Raw genomic sequence first — 16,152 nt, forward strand, 5'->3', positions numbered from 1 at the left:
AGCAGATCTCCATCTTGAGAAGATGCAGATTTCTTTTCTCTCAGGTTCTTGGTATTGCTAACATTACTTCTTGGTCCTGTTCAGGCTGCAGATCTTCACCCCTAAATCCCAGAATAAACCCAGATCTGTATAAACCGCTAATGGTGTTTGCTAAAACGTAGCTGTAGGAACAAGGTCATTAAACTCCAGCAACACGCACAAAAGAAAGAGCTTATTATTCCATTTCTATTTCCCATCCTAATGGAAAAAGGCAACATCCTCCCCTTCCTCATTTGACACCTCTGACATGCCTGCAAGCTCCTTCAACTTTGTTTTCATAGAAATCACAGAATCACAGACTGTTTTGGGTTGGAAGGGACCTTAAAGGTCATCTCACTGCACCCTGTCCCATGGGCAGGTACACTTTCCACTAGACCAGATTGCTCCAGGCCCCATTTAACCTGGCCTTGGATGACAGAGACACATTAAATCCCAGAAGTGGACCATGATGTCAATAATGATAAAGGACTTTATTTGGGTACAACTTCAAACATACAAAATTTCCTCCTCACCTGCCAATGGTGTATTTTTCCTGTATTTCAAGCTGTGGATTTTTCTGCAAACTGATAATCAATAGCCTGTACAAGCCAATCTGTCCTTGTCCACAGCACAAGTTTACAGAACTGTATCCAGTGCATCTTCTGCTCCTATAGATGAAGGGCAGAGTTTATAAAGGGATGGAGTGAGCAAGATGAAACAGATAAAAATGAGAAGTAATAGATTTCAGCATGGAAATTGTAGGGCAAGTAGAGGAGGAAAACTTCCCAGCAGCACAGGGACAAGCTATTGCACATCTATCCACAGAAAATGCTCATCTTGCAAGGCTTAAATGGGACTCCAGTCCTGAGAAGCAACTAGAACACTTCTTCCATAAGAACAACAATCCTTCCCAAAGGGCTGCAGCTTTATTTCCCTTCCCATGGACCAAGCTTCCTGAATAAAACCTTTAGCTCCTCCTCATGAACCCATACTTTAGTAAACCTTTCTTCCATCCCTTCCATTCTCTTCCAAACTGTGAACCCATGCTTAGGCAGGAAAGTGGGAGATGGCTTCTCTGGAGATGGGGCTGGCAGGACTAGAAGACAGACTGCAGGAGGATGGTTTCTCCATTTTCCATGCATCTTCCAGCTCTGGAATCAGTTCCCATCTTATCTAGAAATATGGGACACAGTAGAAGCAGTTGTAAGGCCCCTAGAAAGCCACTAGGAGAATACACAGATTCAAACACTCCAAAGATTTATTTTTAAGCAAAGAGAGTGGAAGAAGCTTTAGATCCCACTGCAGTTTTCATTGTGCCTCACAGCTGAGACATAGGGCAGTCATTCACTGCCATGGACAATTGTTCCTGGACTGCAGCTTAAATTCTTAAGAGGCTGAATACGTGAATAGAAGTAAAAAAGGATCACAGATTTTGTGGCTTGATTCAAAATGCTTAATAGTGTAAAGGAATGCCTGTATGCACAAAGCCATAGATCCTGTGCCCTCACATTGCAACCAGTGACATGCTGGTTTATGGTGAGAGCAGTGTCTTTAACATTGCATCAAGTGATGGGAGGGAACAGTGAATCAAGGAATCACAAAATCATTTCAGTTGGAAAAGTCCTTTAAGACAATTGAATCCAACCATTCCTGTAGTATTGCCAAGGCCACCCCTAAGCCATGTCCCCAAGTGCCACATCTCCATGTTTTTTGAGTGATTCCAGGGATTATGATTCCACCATTGCCCTGGGCAACTTGTTCTAGTGCTTGAACACCCTTTCAGTGAAGGAATTTTTTCCTAATATCCAACCTAAGCCTCTCCTGGCCCAACTTGAGGCCATTCCCTCTCCTCAGGAATGGTGAGAGCTCTGTTCTGGGTCCAGCAAAGTCAGTGCTCGGGCAGGGCTCTCACTGTTTTCTGCAACTTGGAAGATTAAAGGGTGAAAATGAGAGTCTGAACATTTCTTTGATTTAGAATCTCTTCCTCATGACACACCTTGTGGTTTTCTCTATTGCATAATACTGCAAAGTGCCATTTATTACAAGAGAAGAGCTGTCAGCTCTCTGTTGAACTCTGATTTTTCTGTAAACACATCTTGTTCTTTTAACCAGGCAAGATTGTTTTGTCTGTAAATATGACAAGAAATGTAGATGAAAATAGCTATTCACTGCCAACAACGCAAGGTTAGATAAGCAAAAAAGTCAACAAGATGAAAGATTCAGAGGAACATTGGGACAATTTTGACCAGTGCAATGAAAGTGAGTCAAACCAGGTTGCAAAAACAGTTGGGGGATATGGTGTCCTCCAGTCTCCTCCAGATGCTTCTGTTGGAGCTTGCCAGACCACACCTTTCAACCTCCTTAACCTCCTCAGACCTCTTTTTTTCAGGTCTAGTCCCCTCCAGCCTCCTCTGTTAGGGTGCCACTGCTCTCCAGGTCCCTCTGCTCCCACTCTGGTTCTCTCCAGGTCCTTCTACTGTGGTCTGGACCCTCTCATCCATTTGATATCATGGTGGACCACTCTAGACCCCATTTTGCTGATAAATCCAAACCCTGCTGATAAATGGGATGGGCATGGAGTGCCAGTGACATAGGGAAGCTCTTGCACAGCTCTTGGACACAACTCCAGGAACCCAGTTAGGGCTTTGGATGTCTCAGGATGAGTTCCCAAAGCCAGCTCCCACCCAAACCAAGGACAGTGCTTCTAGGACTGCCCTCCAAATTGGATTCACGCTCCAAAGGAGAGGTCAAGTCACTACCAGACCTCAGCAAGGATTTCCACTCGACAGCCACCTTTTCATTCTTTCTCCAAATTCCCTGTTCCAAAAGCCCAAATGCAGGCAGCAACCTGGTGAGAACCACACAAGCCTGGAACATCTCCTCCGAGCTGCAGGACAAAACCTGCCAGATCCATGGCTTAGGCTGCTTCCAAGAGCCATGTCTGGATGTGCTGTCACAGAGGCAAAAATAGGGATATGGTGGGAAGAGGGGATGGAGAAGGCTGGGATATTTCCAGGCTAGAAAAGGAGACTGGAGACAGCTGTCTTGGAACAAGTTTCCTGTTGGATACAAGAAGACAAGACAGGACACAGACTTCCCACCATGTCCATCCCCCATGCCATCACTGTTGATGTTGTGGGTGGTGGCCAGTTCTTGTTCCCAGCACTGCTGGGATGCTTTGTGCAGGGCAGGTGGTAGCACAAACAGCAGTCCCTGAGTTGGATGTGAAGCAGGGATGGCAGAATCCACGTCCAGGATAGGACCAGGTCCTGCTGTGCCCCTGGGCAGGGTTACAGCCGGGGGCTCCTGCAAACACAATCTGGACAGGCTGATGTCATGGCCAAGTGATGAAAGCATTGGACTTGAAATCCAATGGTGTTCCCCTGCACAGGTTCAAGTCTTGTTCACAGCTAAAATTTTACTGTCAGTCCCTGTCCTCCCGGCCCCAGGAGGGACAGACAGACACAGGGCAGTCACACTCCCTCGAGGGACCCTATGTTCCCATCCTGGCCCTGGCCCTGATCTCCAGGGAATCTTTGCCTTTAGGCGATGGTCAGGATGCTGTTCAGGGCGCAGCCCTGCACCTCCTCTTATCACAGGAAGAAAACCTGCAATAGCATGTCCCCCACATACAGCCATGTCACCCTGTTCCCTACAGCTGTGTGACACTTCCCTGTAGATGTGTCATCCTGCTTGCTACCTCTTGTCATCTGGTCCCTACAGAGGTGTCACACTCTCCCTAGAACTGTCACCCTGCTTTTTCTAAATGTGTCCCCCTGCCTTCTGCAGCCCTTCATCCAGCTCTCTGCAGCACTCTGCTCCCTGCAGCCCATCACCCTGCTCCCTGCGGCACACCATCCTGCTCTCAAAAGCCCATCACCCTGCTTCCGTCACTCTGCAGTGATAGACTGAACTTCGTTTAAACAAACTGGGTGAGCTCTGTGCTTTATTGTGTCCTTGATAGTCAGAGACTAATGCCTCAATTGTTTTAAAGAGATAAGGGCAAAGACTGATAAGGAGCAGATCCTACGGAGGTGGGGTAATGTTTTTTTATCGTGCCAATTCCCTCCCTTCCAACAGCTCCCGACTGGCACAACAAAGCATTTGTATTTGGGAGAAACGGAGCCAAACTGTGGTCATGGCATTAGAAAGAGACATAAACCATCAATCACAGCACCCAGTGTTGCATCAGTGTAAAACCCCTCCCTGGAGGAGGTATCAGGGCATTGGCATGTGAGCTCCCTACATCCCTGTCACACACTGCTCCCTACACCCACCACAGGGGCATTACCCCACTGGCAGCTGCAGGCTCATGACAGCAGGAGGACAGAAGGCTGCTGCCACCCTCCAAAATTCATCCCACCCTGACCCAGCCCCACACACTGGGAGCTTCTGAACCCTGAACTGAACCTCAAGAGCTGCTCCAGAACAGCACAACCACCCAGGAAAAGACTGTGATCTGTGGTGGCTGTAGGAACCTTTTCCCTGGATGGGAATCAAACCCAGGCTGCAGTAATGAGTGTGCCAAATCCTGACAACTAGACCATTAGGGATGAATAGTGACCACCGGGGAGGAGTGGTGACCACCAGTGTAGAGTAACCACCACTAGAATGACCTGCTGCTGGCATCAACCAAGCCCTGAAGGGACAGGGACGCTTGCTCCCCCATAGTTCAAGGAGAGGACCATAGGGGATGGATGCCACAGCCTTTCTGGGGGAATTGGCAGGGATGCCTGTGTCATTGGGAAGCCCCTCTGTGCAACGGGACCCCACCTGTGTAGGCCAGGGAAGCAGGACATGGTAGTGCCATGACTCTGACCACCACTGAAGGCAGGTTTGGGGAAGGCAGTGACAGCAAATGGTTCAAGAAAAGGTGTAGCATCCTCTGGGGGTTCACTAGGGAGGTTTACCTGCTGCTGCTGGATCATGGTCCTGTTATAAATGAGAAACAAAAAGTCTCAATTATCAGCAAAATTTAGATTGCTTTCTTTTATGTAGACAGAGCAAAGCAGCACTGGGGAGACGTGAGAGGTCACTGCCCACTCCATGCTCCGTTGAACCTTGGTTTGCAGCTTCTTCTTATAGCATGGCCCCTCTTTGTAATAAATAATTTTTGGTTTTTTGCTGCTATAATTTTGCCAGGTGAGCAGCGGTGGCTGAAATAAAATCCATGTAAAGTCTCTGGGAGTCAGTCCCACAGATACCATCTGGTCTTGGTAGATAAAACTGGCAAAAATCAGGAAGTTTTGGTCTTTGTAGCTAGGCAGTCATTGATAAAACAAAGGCAGGAAGTCAGATTCTGCAAAATCTGTCAGACTATTGGAAAGTCTGATTTTACAAACTGGTAGTAGATACAAATTATTTAGAAAACATAATATTCATAACAGGGGGGTTTAAAACAGAATGATTTAATAATATATTTTCCTCTATCAAGTGTCCACGCGTCACTTCAGACCTTAGTATTCTGGTTCATATAAACCCCAATACTTTTATGATTAACATGAATCTCTTAACAAATACCACAGTCCCTTAGGGATTGCTGCGCACTGCCAGGCTCATGTGACACACAGCACACTGGGCACAGTGTCATGGACACAACAATACTGACCCCCAGTGCACAGCCAGAGCTTCCCCAGAGTCGCCTGGGGACAACAATAAAAGTGCAGGTACAGGCTGAGTGTCAGCAGAGCCTTTCCTGGGCAAGGGAAACTGATCTGAGCCCTGGTCCTGGGCAGGGAGTGTGTCTGTAGTCCCCACTCCTGCTCATTTTACAGTACCTGGTTATCTTGTTTGTCTATGAGAAATGGCTGGCTGGGGACAGCTTTTGGAACCTAATCTGGAGCTGTGAAGAGCAGGTAACCAGCAGATGATTGTCCTTTACAGAGAGTCCTTAGGGAGAGTAGAGAATTCTGTCTTTCTTGGTTTACCCCACTGAAGAGGAACAAAAAGCAGTTTCCCAATGAACAGGGAGATGGAGAGGGGCTGGAAGGCTGGAAATGGTCCCCCCACTCCCCAGAGATTTGCTACCAGCATGGACGGCAAGAAATGTTATTGCAGAGCCCTGGACACCTGCCCAGAACCAAAAGCACAAGGGAGAGCCCAGGGCTCAAGGGGACAGTGTGTCGCCTGTGCCTGCAGCTCCCAGCACAGATCCAAGGGGAAGGAGCACTGGCACAGAGGATGGAGCTCCTGGGCTGCGTGCAGGGAGGAGACCCCAAGAGGAGAGCACGAGGGTGTCTCCAGGGCCCCTCAGCAGATGGATGAGCCATGGCTGAGGTGGGGGTGATTGAAGGGCTCCAGGAGAACGCTTCCCACGGAGGACAGCAGAGGGCCCAGTGCTCCCAATGCTCGCCTCTGGCTGGGAGGGGATGTGAAAGGACAGAGAGAAAACTCCTGTTTTCAGGGATCTATGCACGCTGCTGATATCTCCCTGTGCTTTGCCTTGTCCCATGAAGCTTCCAAAAAAAATGGTCAGTGCAGCTCCTGTCTCCATCTGAGGTCAAATCCCACCATGGTCATTCCCCCCCGCAGCTCTTCCATGACCTGGTCTGGGGTCCCGGGGGACTTCGGGCATTCCCCGGGCTCTCCACCACTCCCTCCCCGTCCCCGTGCTGACACGATTTCTTTGCAAGAGAAGGAGAAGGAGAAGGAGAAGGAGAAGGAGAAGGAGAAGGAGAAGGAGAAGGAGAAGGAGAAGGAGAAGGAGAAGGAGAAGGAGAAGGAGAAGGAGAAGGAGAAGGAGAAGGAGAAGGAGAAGGAGAAGGAGAAGGAGAAGGAGAAGGAGAAGGAGAAGGAGAAGGAGAAGGAGAAGGAGAAGGAGAAGGAGCCACGACAAATGACCTGGCATCCTTCCAAACCGCTGGCATCTCTGCTGTGAGGGCCAGGGCTGCAGAATGCACCTTCAAAAAGCCCTGCACAGGGTAAATCCCCTGAGCGAGGGGCAAGGCTGGGCTGTGTGATGATCCTACAGGAGAGTGCCAGCCCTTGGGCATGTCTGCAGCAGGGAAGGGGGAGGCTTCCTCACTGAGGAGAAGTCAGAGCACTGTCAGAGCAATAATCAGATATCATGGTTTCTGTTGCCTTTACCAGCTGTGACAGAGTGTGAGGTTTGGCTGCCTTGCGGTTGGGGGAACATTAGTATCTTTCTGTGGTTTCTTAGATCTTGATCTGGCCCTGTCACATATTATGTCACTGGCAGTAACAGTTCCTTCATCTGCCAGCACAACTGGGAACACCAAACAGGTTCATTTGTGTGTCCCAAGGCAGGACAGTCTCCATCTCTGATGGAAGCTGAGTGGCTGCCACTCACCACAGGCAACCAGGAGGTGACACAGCATGGGAGCTGCTTTTTGTAGGCCTTTGTAGGGGAGAAGGAGAGTGGCAGCAGAGAAGGCCCTCTCTGCAGCCCTGTCACAGCACTGAGGCCGAGGGTTAGTAAGGAAATCTGGGAAACAGGAGCTCATGGTGCCTCGTGAGCACAGCTGGGCTGGAAAACACCCAGAGGAACTACTGGCTGTGAGCTGTCAAAATGGGGACCTGTCACAAAGAAGGAAGAGGTGAAAAAAGGGGAAATGCTCCCTGGCACATCCTGGGGAACCCATCACTCCAAGAGCAGTGCCAGGGCTCTCTGTGCAGACCATACCATGACCCCCGTGACTGTAGGTGGGCACCAGGGACTGGGATCTCTTGGTCCCTCTCAGCTCCCTGGGCTGGGGAAGTTCCTGCTCTGCCCTCTATATCCCACCTTGTACCAAAACCACTGGCACTTGGAGAAGATGCTCTTTGTAGAGTCAGCCCATCCAGACTGATTCCTAGTCAAGCCCTGCCCTTACTGGGGATGTTGGGATGGGTTTGGAGGGCACAGCCCCACAGTGGAAGCACAGCACTGAGAATTTTGCTTGATGGTGCCAAGGCTGCCAGCATGGATCTCCAGCCAGTCTCCAGACTGAGTGTTCCTGCTGCCTGTGCTGCCCTCACTGAACCCCTGTATCCACCCTGGATGTTTTCCAGACCCACCACTTGTGAAAAACACATTTTACTGTTTTGGTAAAATTTAAAAGGTTTAATAAAAAGACAATAGGAGACAAACATAAAGTAAAGGGTTAAAATGGTTGGGTGCTTGGTAAGTTGCTAAGAGCACACAGCTGCCTTGGTAATGCTTTTTAAAATACATTTTACAATACATTAATTTGTTGCATATTTATAGTTCTTTATGTATAGTTAAACTTTTTTTGGGAACTGTTTAACATGGCTACTCTTTGGGTTTGCTTTTTTAGAATATGCGTGTTTCTTGGCTTGTGGTTTTAATTTTTTTTAATTACTTCTTAATTTGGGTGGTGGTTTTGTTTTTTTGCAGCCGGTGAGTGTTGATACTTGTTGTGTCAGCTGCAGGGTCTTTATTACATGTTCACAGGCTGTTATTTCAACTAAGTGGGTAGTTTAAGCATACTATCTCTAAAAAACTTATGTCTAAATTTTGCTGTTAGAAAAATTTGTATTTATACAGAAAAGCTATTTTAACATTATACATATAGCATTTATTTTAATAGTTGCAAAAAACTAACAATATGTTATGCACTTATAACACACTGGAGAAGGGACTCCTTGGCTGGACCTGCACCTTCCATTTGAGGGTCTGAGCACCCCTGACCCCTAGACCTGGTTCCTTGAAGATGAGACTGAGCTGTGTCCTCCTGGTGCTTTGGTAGGGATGCTGAGGTGACTTTGATAAGCAGAGTTGTTTTGAATGATGTAAATGGTGGTTTCATATCCTGTCTTGGTCAGTGGGGACTGATTTGCTCACACTTACCTCCCTTCACACAAAGATTGTTCTGCCGCTTCCTCAACTGTTTCCTGCCTCTTTTTTTTTTTTTTTTTTTTTTTTTTTTTTTTTTTTTTTTTTTTTAGTATTTCTGAGGCAAGGGTGCAATGGCATTAGCTCTGTTATGTTTTGGAAATTCTATGATTGCCTTCAAATCTGACTGACCAGCCACTGTCCCTATAAAAAGCAAGGACTGAGCCAGTACCTCACAAAAGGCATGGGAGGAAACTGCTCCAGTCCTGTCTCGGCCCTTGCAGCTTATCTCTGTCCAGGATGAATGTCTCCACACTCTGCCTCTCCATCATCCTGGTAACTGCCTTCTTTTTTCAGGCCCTTCCTGCTCCATGTGAATACAGCATCCCTCTGCTCTCCTGGGATGGACTTTTGCTCTGACTGCCTGTAATTTGGAGCAGAAGTGGCAAAAGTCAGCTGCAAATGTTGGAAACCTGTTTAAATAACTTCTCCAGATTTATTTGGGTTGGTCTTCCTTTCTAACATCCTTTTATCTATAGGGATGAATTTTACTGGTATCAAAGTTTTCAGGTCTCCTGTCCCCTGATTTTCTTGCCGGCCTTTAGGAATGGAACCCAGGGTAACGACAGGGATTGTTACCCTGGGATGTGAGTGTAAAACATTTAACAAACAATCCTAGCAATGTTGTTTATCAAGCTTCTCTGTTCACAGAAATTTCTTGCTGGTTTTCAGGGAAAACAGGAGGAGAAAGAGCAGTCCAGCTGATTAAGGAGGTGGTTGCCTGTGCTCTCAGCTGGGAATGTACAATTTATTGAGTGACGGTCTCAGGCTGGATTTCCTGATCTCTTCCAGTGGGGTCTGATACAACTTCGTGCTACTTCAGCTACACCTCATGAAAGCTGCCTCAGAGTCATGTGTGAGAGTATTTCTACAGCAGCAGCAAATGCTCCCAGCCAGCAGTTGTGTAAGTTTTGGGCTTTGGGCCCTGAGGGGAGGCTCTGCCAACCTTTGGACTCCTGGCTTCACATCCAGCTGGGATGATGTGAGGAATCACCCCTGGGGGAAGGGAGAAGCCACCCACGTTCCATGTGCAGTGTGTGAGCCCTCACCCTCCTCAGCTGAGAAATAAGTGGTCTCTTGGACTGTCCTGGTGCTGGGAATAAGGCATGGGAAGGAGGTCAGGACCCAGCAGGACCTTCCAGAGCTTGATGAGCCCAATCCACACATTTCACACTGCATCCAGGTTCACCTCTGCATTGGACAAGGAGATGAATATCAGAGCATGGCAGGTTCTCTCAAGGGACCCTGATGCGCCCTGGGTTTTAGCAGCTCCTGGATGCTTGAGGGCTCGTGGGAGATGACCCAATGACATGACCCAAGTCCCTCATGTCCCATTTCCCCTCCAGGACTCTAACCCCTGAACTCATGACTTGCCAGGTTTGCAGCTAGGAAGAAGCAGGAGATTTGTGCTAACCCTGATGCCAGGTGAGGGCAGGAATATGTGAACAGCCTGGAGTTGCAGTGAGTACTGGAAGCTGAGAAGTCCTGCCAGACCACCTACCAGTCTTTCTTGGCACAGACTTAGAAATGCTCCTGCCAAGAACCAAGACCTGCTGAGACACCTTGGGACCCCTGAAGTTTGTTTTGTCTTGCAAAGGTGTCATTTAACACAATAATTCAGCTACACTTAGGGCAGCCATGATGGTGAAGACCTCCTGGCCTTGCAGACCCATCTTGGGGTGCCCTGCTGTGTAATGTGGCTGAACTGAGCTCCACCTTGTGCTTCCACTGCTAGAATGGGAGGGGGATTTCATCCCAGAGCTGTTTGTGGGTGCCAAAGAATAAAGTTGTTTTCTCTCTGTGACATGTCTGGTTGTTGCCCTCCTGTTTGGAAAATGGGGACCCCAATACAACTATGCTTATGTCTAAAAGCCTTCCCTTCTGCTTGGCCTCCCTGATACCAGCACCACAGCAGCAGCAGTCCAAGCACCTCCCAGCACCTCCCAGCCCCTGTGCTGATGTGGAGCCAGAGCTTCTTCCCAGCCCTTTCCCCCCATCATATCATAGCCAAGGCTGGGAGTTGGTGGGGCTTTGCTACTGAAGATTTGGCAAAGGAATGCCTGGAAATCTCAGGGTAAGTTTCAGAGGTGTCCCTATGGTGAGATGGAAGGGGAATGGCCAGCACCACATCCATGGCACAGGCTCTTCTGGAATGCAGCCTGAGCCAGGCTTAGCTCTTGGGATGCTCTGTTAGTGTTCATTGCAAGACAAGCACCAATTCACCGTTGTGCTTAGCACTGATCCATCCAGTCCCCACTTCCCACAGGGCAGCACCAGTGATGGCATGTATAACTGGGTGGGTTTAGGAGAAAGGATTCTTAGATGAAGTGGTCAGTGCAAGTTGAAAAGACAGAAGTTGAAGAGACTGAGGTGTGAGGCCAAGTTCAAACCATCAGTTCTCCAGAAGTGACAGTGAGAGGCCATGCCAGGATGTTCTCTATGGGATTAAGAGCAGGGACCAGCAGGGAGACAATGTGGACACTGGGACTGAGGGTCTCCATGGCTCCTCTCTCCTTCCAGGGCTTCTTCAAGTGAAGCTGGGAGAGATGGAACAGCCACAAGGCTCGTGCTCTCAAAAAGGCCAGAGACAATCAGGCCATCCAGTGTTTTGCCCATGGAACCATGAACGTCTTCTGATGCCTTCTGCCACTGCAGGCAGTGAAGGAAACGTTCCCTAAGTCCAGCAACTGGAAACTGAAACCAGAAAGGCTTGAGAGGGAAATTCCCACATGTGCCTGGGCACACAGCCAGGAATTGTCTGGAGGGAGACAGTTGCAGCACTGGATGACCCAGCCTCTCCAGCCTGTTCCTGCATCCTGGGCATGGGATAAACCCCAGCACTCCCCTCAACTTCCCTTGCTCCAAAACATCCATCCTCCACCCTCTCTCAGCTCAGAGTCCCAGAGCAGGGACAATTTGGGTCTCCTGCAGTTCCTCTGCAGCACCAAACTTGTGGCTGGGATGTCCTCAGGGGTGGGGGAGACATCCAGCACCCCATTCCCAGGGTCTTCACCTGTTCCTGTCCATCCACTGACCACTCTAGGGTTTCACAGCACAGTGCGATAGCCCCACTCAGGATACACCTCCTGCAGATTTTCATCTCTCCATGTATTGTCCCAGCACCATCACCTGGGACACAGAATGGTGCTGGGCTGGGTTGCCCTTTTCTGGGGTGCTGCTCTTTCAGTGTTCATGACCCTCTTGACTGCAACCAGCTTTCCTGCCCAGAAAACACAAGACTAGAGAGAAATCACAAGACAATAGGTGCTTTCCCAACCTCAGAGTTGCCAAATCTGGCCTGTAGCTGCAGGGGGAAAAAATAAACTCTAAGAGAAAGCGGTTGTGTTTTTGTGTGTTTTTTTTCTTTAGGAATGATGTGATGTGGGCAAGGCAAGGTCAGCTCTGTACTATGCTGTGGGGACACTTGGAGGGGGTCTGTAAGAAAGATGGAGACAAAACTTTTAGCAGGGCCTGTTACTGTCAGACAAAGGGGGATGGTATTACACTGAAAGAGGTCAGTTTAGAATGGAGGTTGGAAAAAAATTTTCCCTGTGAGGGTGGGCAGGCCCTGGCACAGGATGCTCAGAGAAGCTGTGGCTGCCTCTGGATCCCTGGAAGTGTCCAAGGCCAGGACTTGGAGCACGCAGGTCCAGCAGAAGGTATCTCTGCCTATGGCGGGGTAGAATGAGATGAGCTTTAAGGTCCCTTACAACCCGAATCCTTTTGGGATTCCTTCCCAGAGGGCAAGATGTCAAGGAGCCCTGAGCATGATCTCCGTGGACAAGCTCTGCCCAGCACTGTGCTTTTACCTTTGGGACCTGCTCCTTCCCGTTCATGTTCCCATGGAAAGCTGCATCTTGAGAGCAGCTGCAGCAGGTTTTCTGCTGGTTGTTTTACCCCTTCAGCAACAGTTGGACCTTTCCCCTTGTTTTACAGGTGGGAGAGTGAAGAACAACCCCTACTGGGGTGGTCAGAATGAAAGATGGGGTCGCTGTCCCTCTCCAGGCACCACTGCTGGTGGCAGCACAACATTGCATATCCAGGAATCAGTTTGAGGTGGGGTGTGTGGGGCTGGGAGCAGCAAGAGTGCAGGATGTGCCTGGGGAGTGTGGAGAGCAGATTCATGAATGTAAAAGTCCCACATGTTGGTACAAACACTTCTAATTCTGTAGAGGATGTGGGGAGTGGGGGTGTGTGCTGAGGGGGAATGAGGTTTTGGAGGATGTTCTTGAGTCTGTAGTACAGAAACTTTATGGGTTGCCTCAAACCATTTTCCATCTTCATGTGTCCTATACATGCTCAGATGGCTCAGAAGAACATTCTGTGTGTGCTGGTGAACAACACACAGAGGCACATAAAAGGGAAAAAGCAAAGGTTTTCTCCAAATTCTTTATTCTCCAGAATAATGAGTTGACATGTATAAACCAGGCTCCCCCATCATCCAACATTGGATCACGCTCCTAGAAATATCCTCCCTTGTCACCCCCCTATAAATAACATCATTATCCACAGAAAAAAAAAGGACTGACTACTCCATATGATGATTTCTTAAATAACTTCAAACAGTACAACATCCAAGGTATGGTCCCATGGGCCTGGGGTTGGGGCAGAGGGATGAGGCTGAAGCCTGGCCCATGCAAGCCAAAGATGAGCAGCAGCCCCAAACACAAGGTGCCCTTCCAGCAGTCCCTTGGGATAGCTGCAGATGCTCCTGTGGCTCCTGTTATCCCAGAGTCCTGCTCCACAGCTGGAGCTCAGGATAATGTGAATTGTCTATGACAGCAGCTACTCTTGCCACACTGCTTGGCTCAGTTCTGCTTCAAGATTTTCAGGTAGCTTTGGACCCAGGTGTGTTTGGGATTGGCACAGATCTGGCGGCCTTCCTTTGTGACAAACCTGTGGAACAGGATGGGACATGTTAGACCTCTGTTCACACCTGCTTTCCAAGAGAGCCTGGATCCCAGCTCTGAGCACTGCAAGAGGTTTTCCCTGTACTGATGCTGAAGACAGTAGAGCAGTTGGCTGTGATGCTCCCTGCTCCCATCCCTTCTCCCACACTGCCTTCTCCACTCCTGCAGGAGCATCCCTGGGAATCCCCACACAAGCATCCCCAGCAATCCCTGTGCGAACCCTTTTTCCTTGGTATTCCCCTCTTCCTGTTCTGTTCCTACAGCCCCCCTTACCCTGCAGATCTAGCCACTCACCCACCCCCCCATGGTGGCAGTGGCTGTCCCTGCCCTGTCCCATGCACTGGCACTCACACAATGGCTGACTGGGGACAGCTGCTGCTGGTGGTGTAATGACGCTGGATGAGCTTCCGTGGGATTTTGTGCTGCGTGTATGTGAAACAGCATATTGGGATGTTGAGTCCAGCTAGAAGAGGCAAAGGAAGGCAATGTGAGCACTGGGAACTGTGCTGGCAGGGAAGGTGAGGAATTAGAGAACAATTAAGGTTGAAATGGACATTGGGGATCATCTGGTCCAGTGCCACAAGCAGTATCAAGGTACTGTGAGAGATTCTCACCCTGCTATTGCTCAGAGCTTCACTTCCCTAACTCCTCCAGCCCCAGGATAGAGGCAGAAATCTCTCAACTCTAATCAGGAATAAGTACTCTGAGCCCAGGATGGATGGATGGATGAATAGAGGATGGATGGACGCATGGAGGATGGATGGATGGATGGATAGATGGATGGATAATTTTCTAATTCCAGGCTTCCTACATGCAGCTGATCTCTGGGCAGAGTGGAGAGTGGCACAAATGCTGATAAATTCCCAGTTATCTGCCATGGGAGCTCAATGGAGAAATAACACTGAAGGCTCAGATCTGTTCTCCCTTCCAAATGAAAAAGCAGGACTCACCTGGACCAGAGAATGTTTGGGAGAAGGAGGCTGAAATGAGGAGAAGAGCCAGTCCGGCTGCAGAGACCTTCATCTTTCCACCGGGTGAGGGTTGTCAGAGCAGGAGCAGAAGCTCTGGAAGATGTAGCTCAGTGTGCAGCAGTTGGATTCAGCCCTCTTTTAAAAGGGAGACCTGGAGGCAGCTGGGAGAAGCCGAAATGGAAATTCCAAGATGACGACAGGAAATTCCAAAGGATGACATGAAAGTGAAAATTGGAGGGAATAGAAAAAAGTGAGGCAGAATGGAATATGGTTCACAATGCCAAGTGACTCAGCACTCATTTTTGTTTTATTCAAATCAAAAGGAAACTAAAATGTGCCAAGTGGCCTGGCCACAAAAAGGAGAATGGTCCTTCTGGACTCCAGAGGTGGATTTCCCTGTGAGGCTGTGTAGGGAAAGATAATGTTTGCGTAAGATTATTCAGCTCTGGAAAAAGCCCCAACAGGCAGCACAGAAGTGCTCTCATGCTGTTGTATGCTTGCCTGGTGTTTGCCAGAGACTGCTGAGCTGCTGCCCTGGAGCTCAGGGGTGGCTGCACTGAGGGCTCTGTGTCCCCCAAAACACTCAGCCTGCCCTCCCCATACTCACAGGGCTGGTGAATAGCTGAGGCTCAAATTCATCCAGCCCAGTCCCTGGGGAGGCTGCCCAGGACCATGTCCTGGTGGGCTGTGAGCCTCTCTGAACAGCCTGTTTCAGAGTGCAATAAAGTTTTATCTGGTGTTTAAATAGAATTTCTTGTTGCCTCTTGTCCCATTAGTGGCCACCTCTGAGGAGATTTGGGCTGTATCTACTTTGCTCCACACACATTGGTAAGAATCCTCTGATCCTTCCCCAGCCTGAACTGTACCAGCATCTCCTCCCTGGAGAAATGCTCCTGTCTCTTCATCATCTCTATGATGAGCCCTTTGCTGGACTCTCTCCAGTATGTCTATACGTCTCTAATCCTGGTGAGTCCAGAACTGGACCTAGCACTTGATCCAGGAACTGTTCTTTGATCCAGAACAGCCTCACCAATGCTGAGTAGAGAGGAAGAGTCCCCTCCTTCAACCTGCTGTCAATGTTCCTCCTCATGCAACCCAGGGGCTTGTTGGAATTTTGGTGGCAAGGGCACGTTGCTGCTCATGTTGAGTCTGGTGTCCACCAGGAGCCCCAGGTCCTTTTGTGCCAAACTGCTTTCCAGCTGGTCAGCACTGCTATATACTGGTGCCTGGGGATGTTACTTCCCAGAGTCAGGACTTTGCACTTCTTTTTGAGCTTCATGAGGTTCTTCAGCCTGATGAGGTCTCCATGGATTTCACATAGGCCAAAAGTAATCAGACAAGAGGGATCAGCTTTAAGAGTTAAAAAAAGGGATATTAAGATTAAATATTAGCAGGAAAT

The 16,152-nt window shown here is 49.0% G+C and overlaps 1 protein-coding gene across 1 annotated transcript; it reads right to left on the reverse strand.

Annotated features, from left to right (window-relative positions):
• Positions 1-13,312: 13,312 nt before the first annotated feature.
• On the reverse strand, positions 13,313-15,144 carry LOC117006068 (C-C motif chemokine 4 homolog). Its single transcript, XM_033078330.1, has 3 exons — positions 14,733-15,144; positions 14,134-14,245; positions 13,313-13,768 (listed from the first exon to the last, which is right to left on the reverse strand). The coding sequence occupies exons 1-3, from the start codon at positions 14,803-14,805 to the stop codon at positions 13,681-13,683; spliced, it is 273 nt and encodes a 90-aa protein (XP_032934221.1). The 5' UTR covers positions 14,806-15,144; the 3' UTR covers positions 13,313-13,680.
• Positions 15,145-16,152: the final 1,008 nt, after the last annotated feature.

Source organism: Catharus ustulatus, chromosome 22, assembly GCF_009819885.2.
Source record: "Catharus ustulatus isolate bCatUst1 chromosome 22, bCatUst1.pri.v2, whole genome shotgun sequence".
Taxonomy (NCBI): Eukaryota; Metazoa; Chordata; class Aves; order Passeriformes; family Turdidae; genus Catharus; species Catharus ustulatus.

Coding starts and splice junctions, on each gene's coding strand:
- LOC117006068 (XM_033078330.1), bottom strand. CDS start 14,805: ATGAAGGTCTCTGCAGCCGGACTGGCTCTTCTCCTCATTTCAGCCTCC. Junction 14,246..14,732: donor CCAAACATTCTCTGGTCCAG/GTGAGTCCTGCT, acceptor TGCCTCTTCTAG/CTGGACTCAACATCCCAATA. Junction 13,769..14,133: donor TGTCCCCAGTCAGCCATTGT/GTGAGTGCCAGT, acceptor CCTGTTCCACAG/GTTTGTCACAAAGGAAGGCC.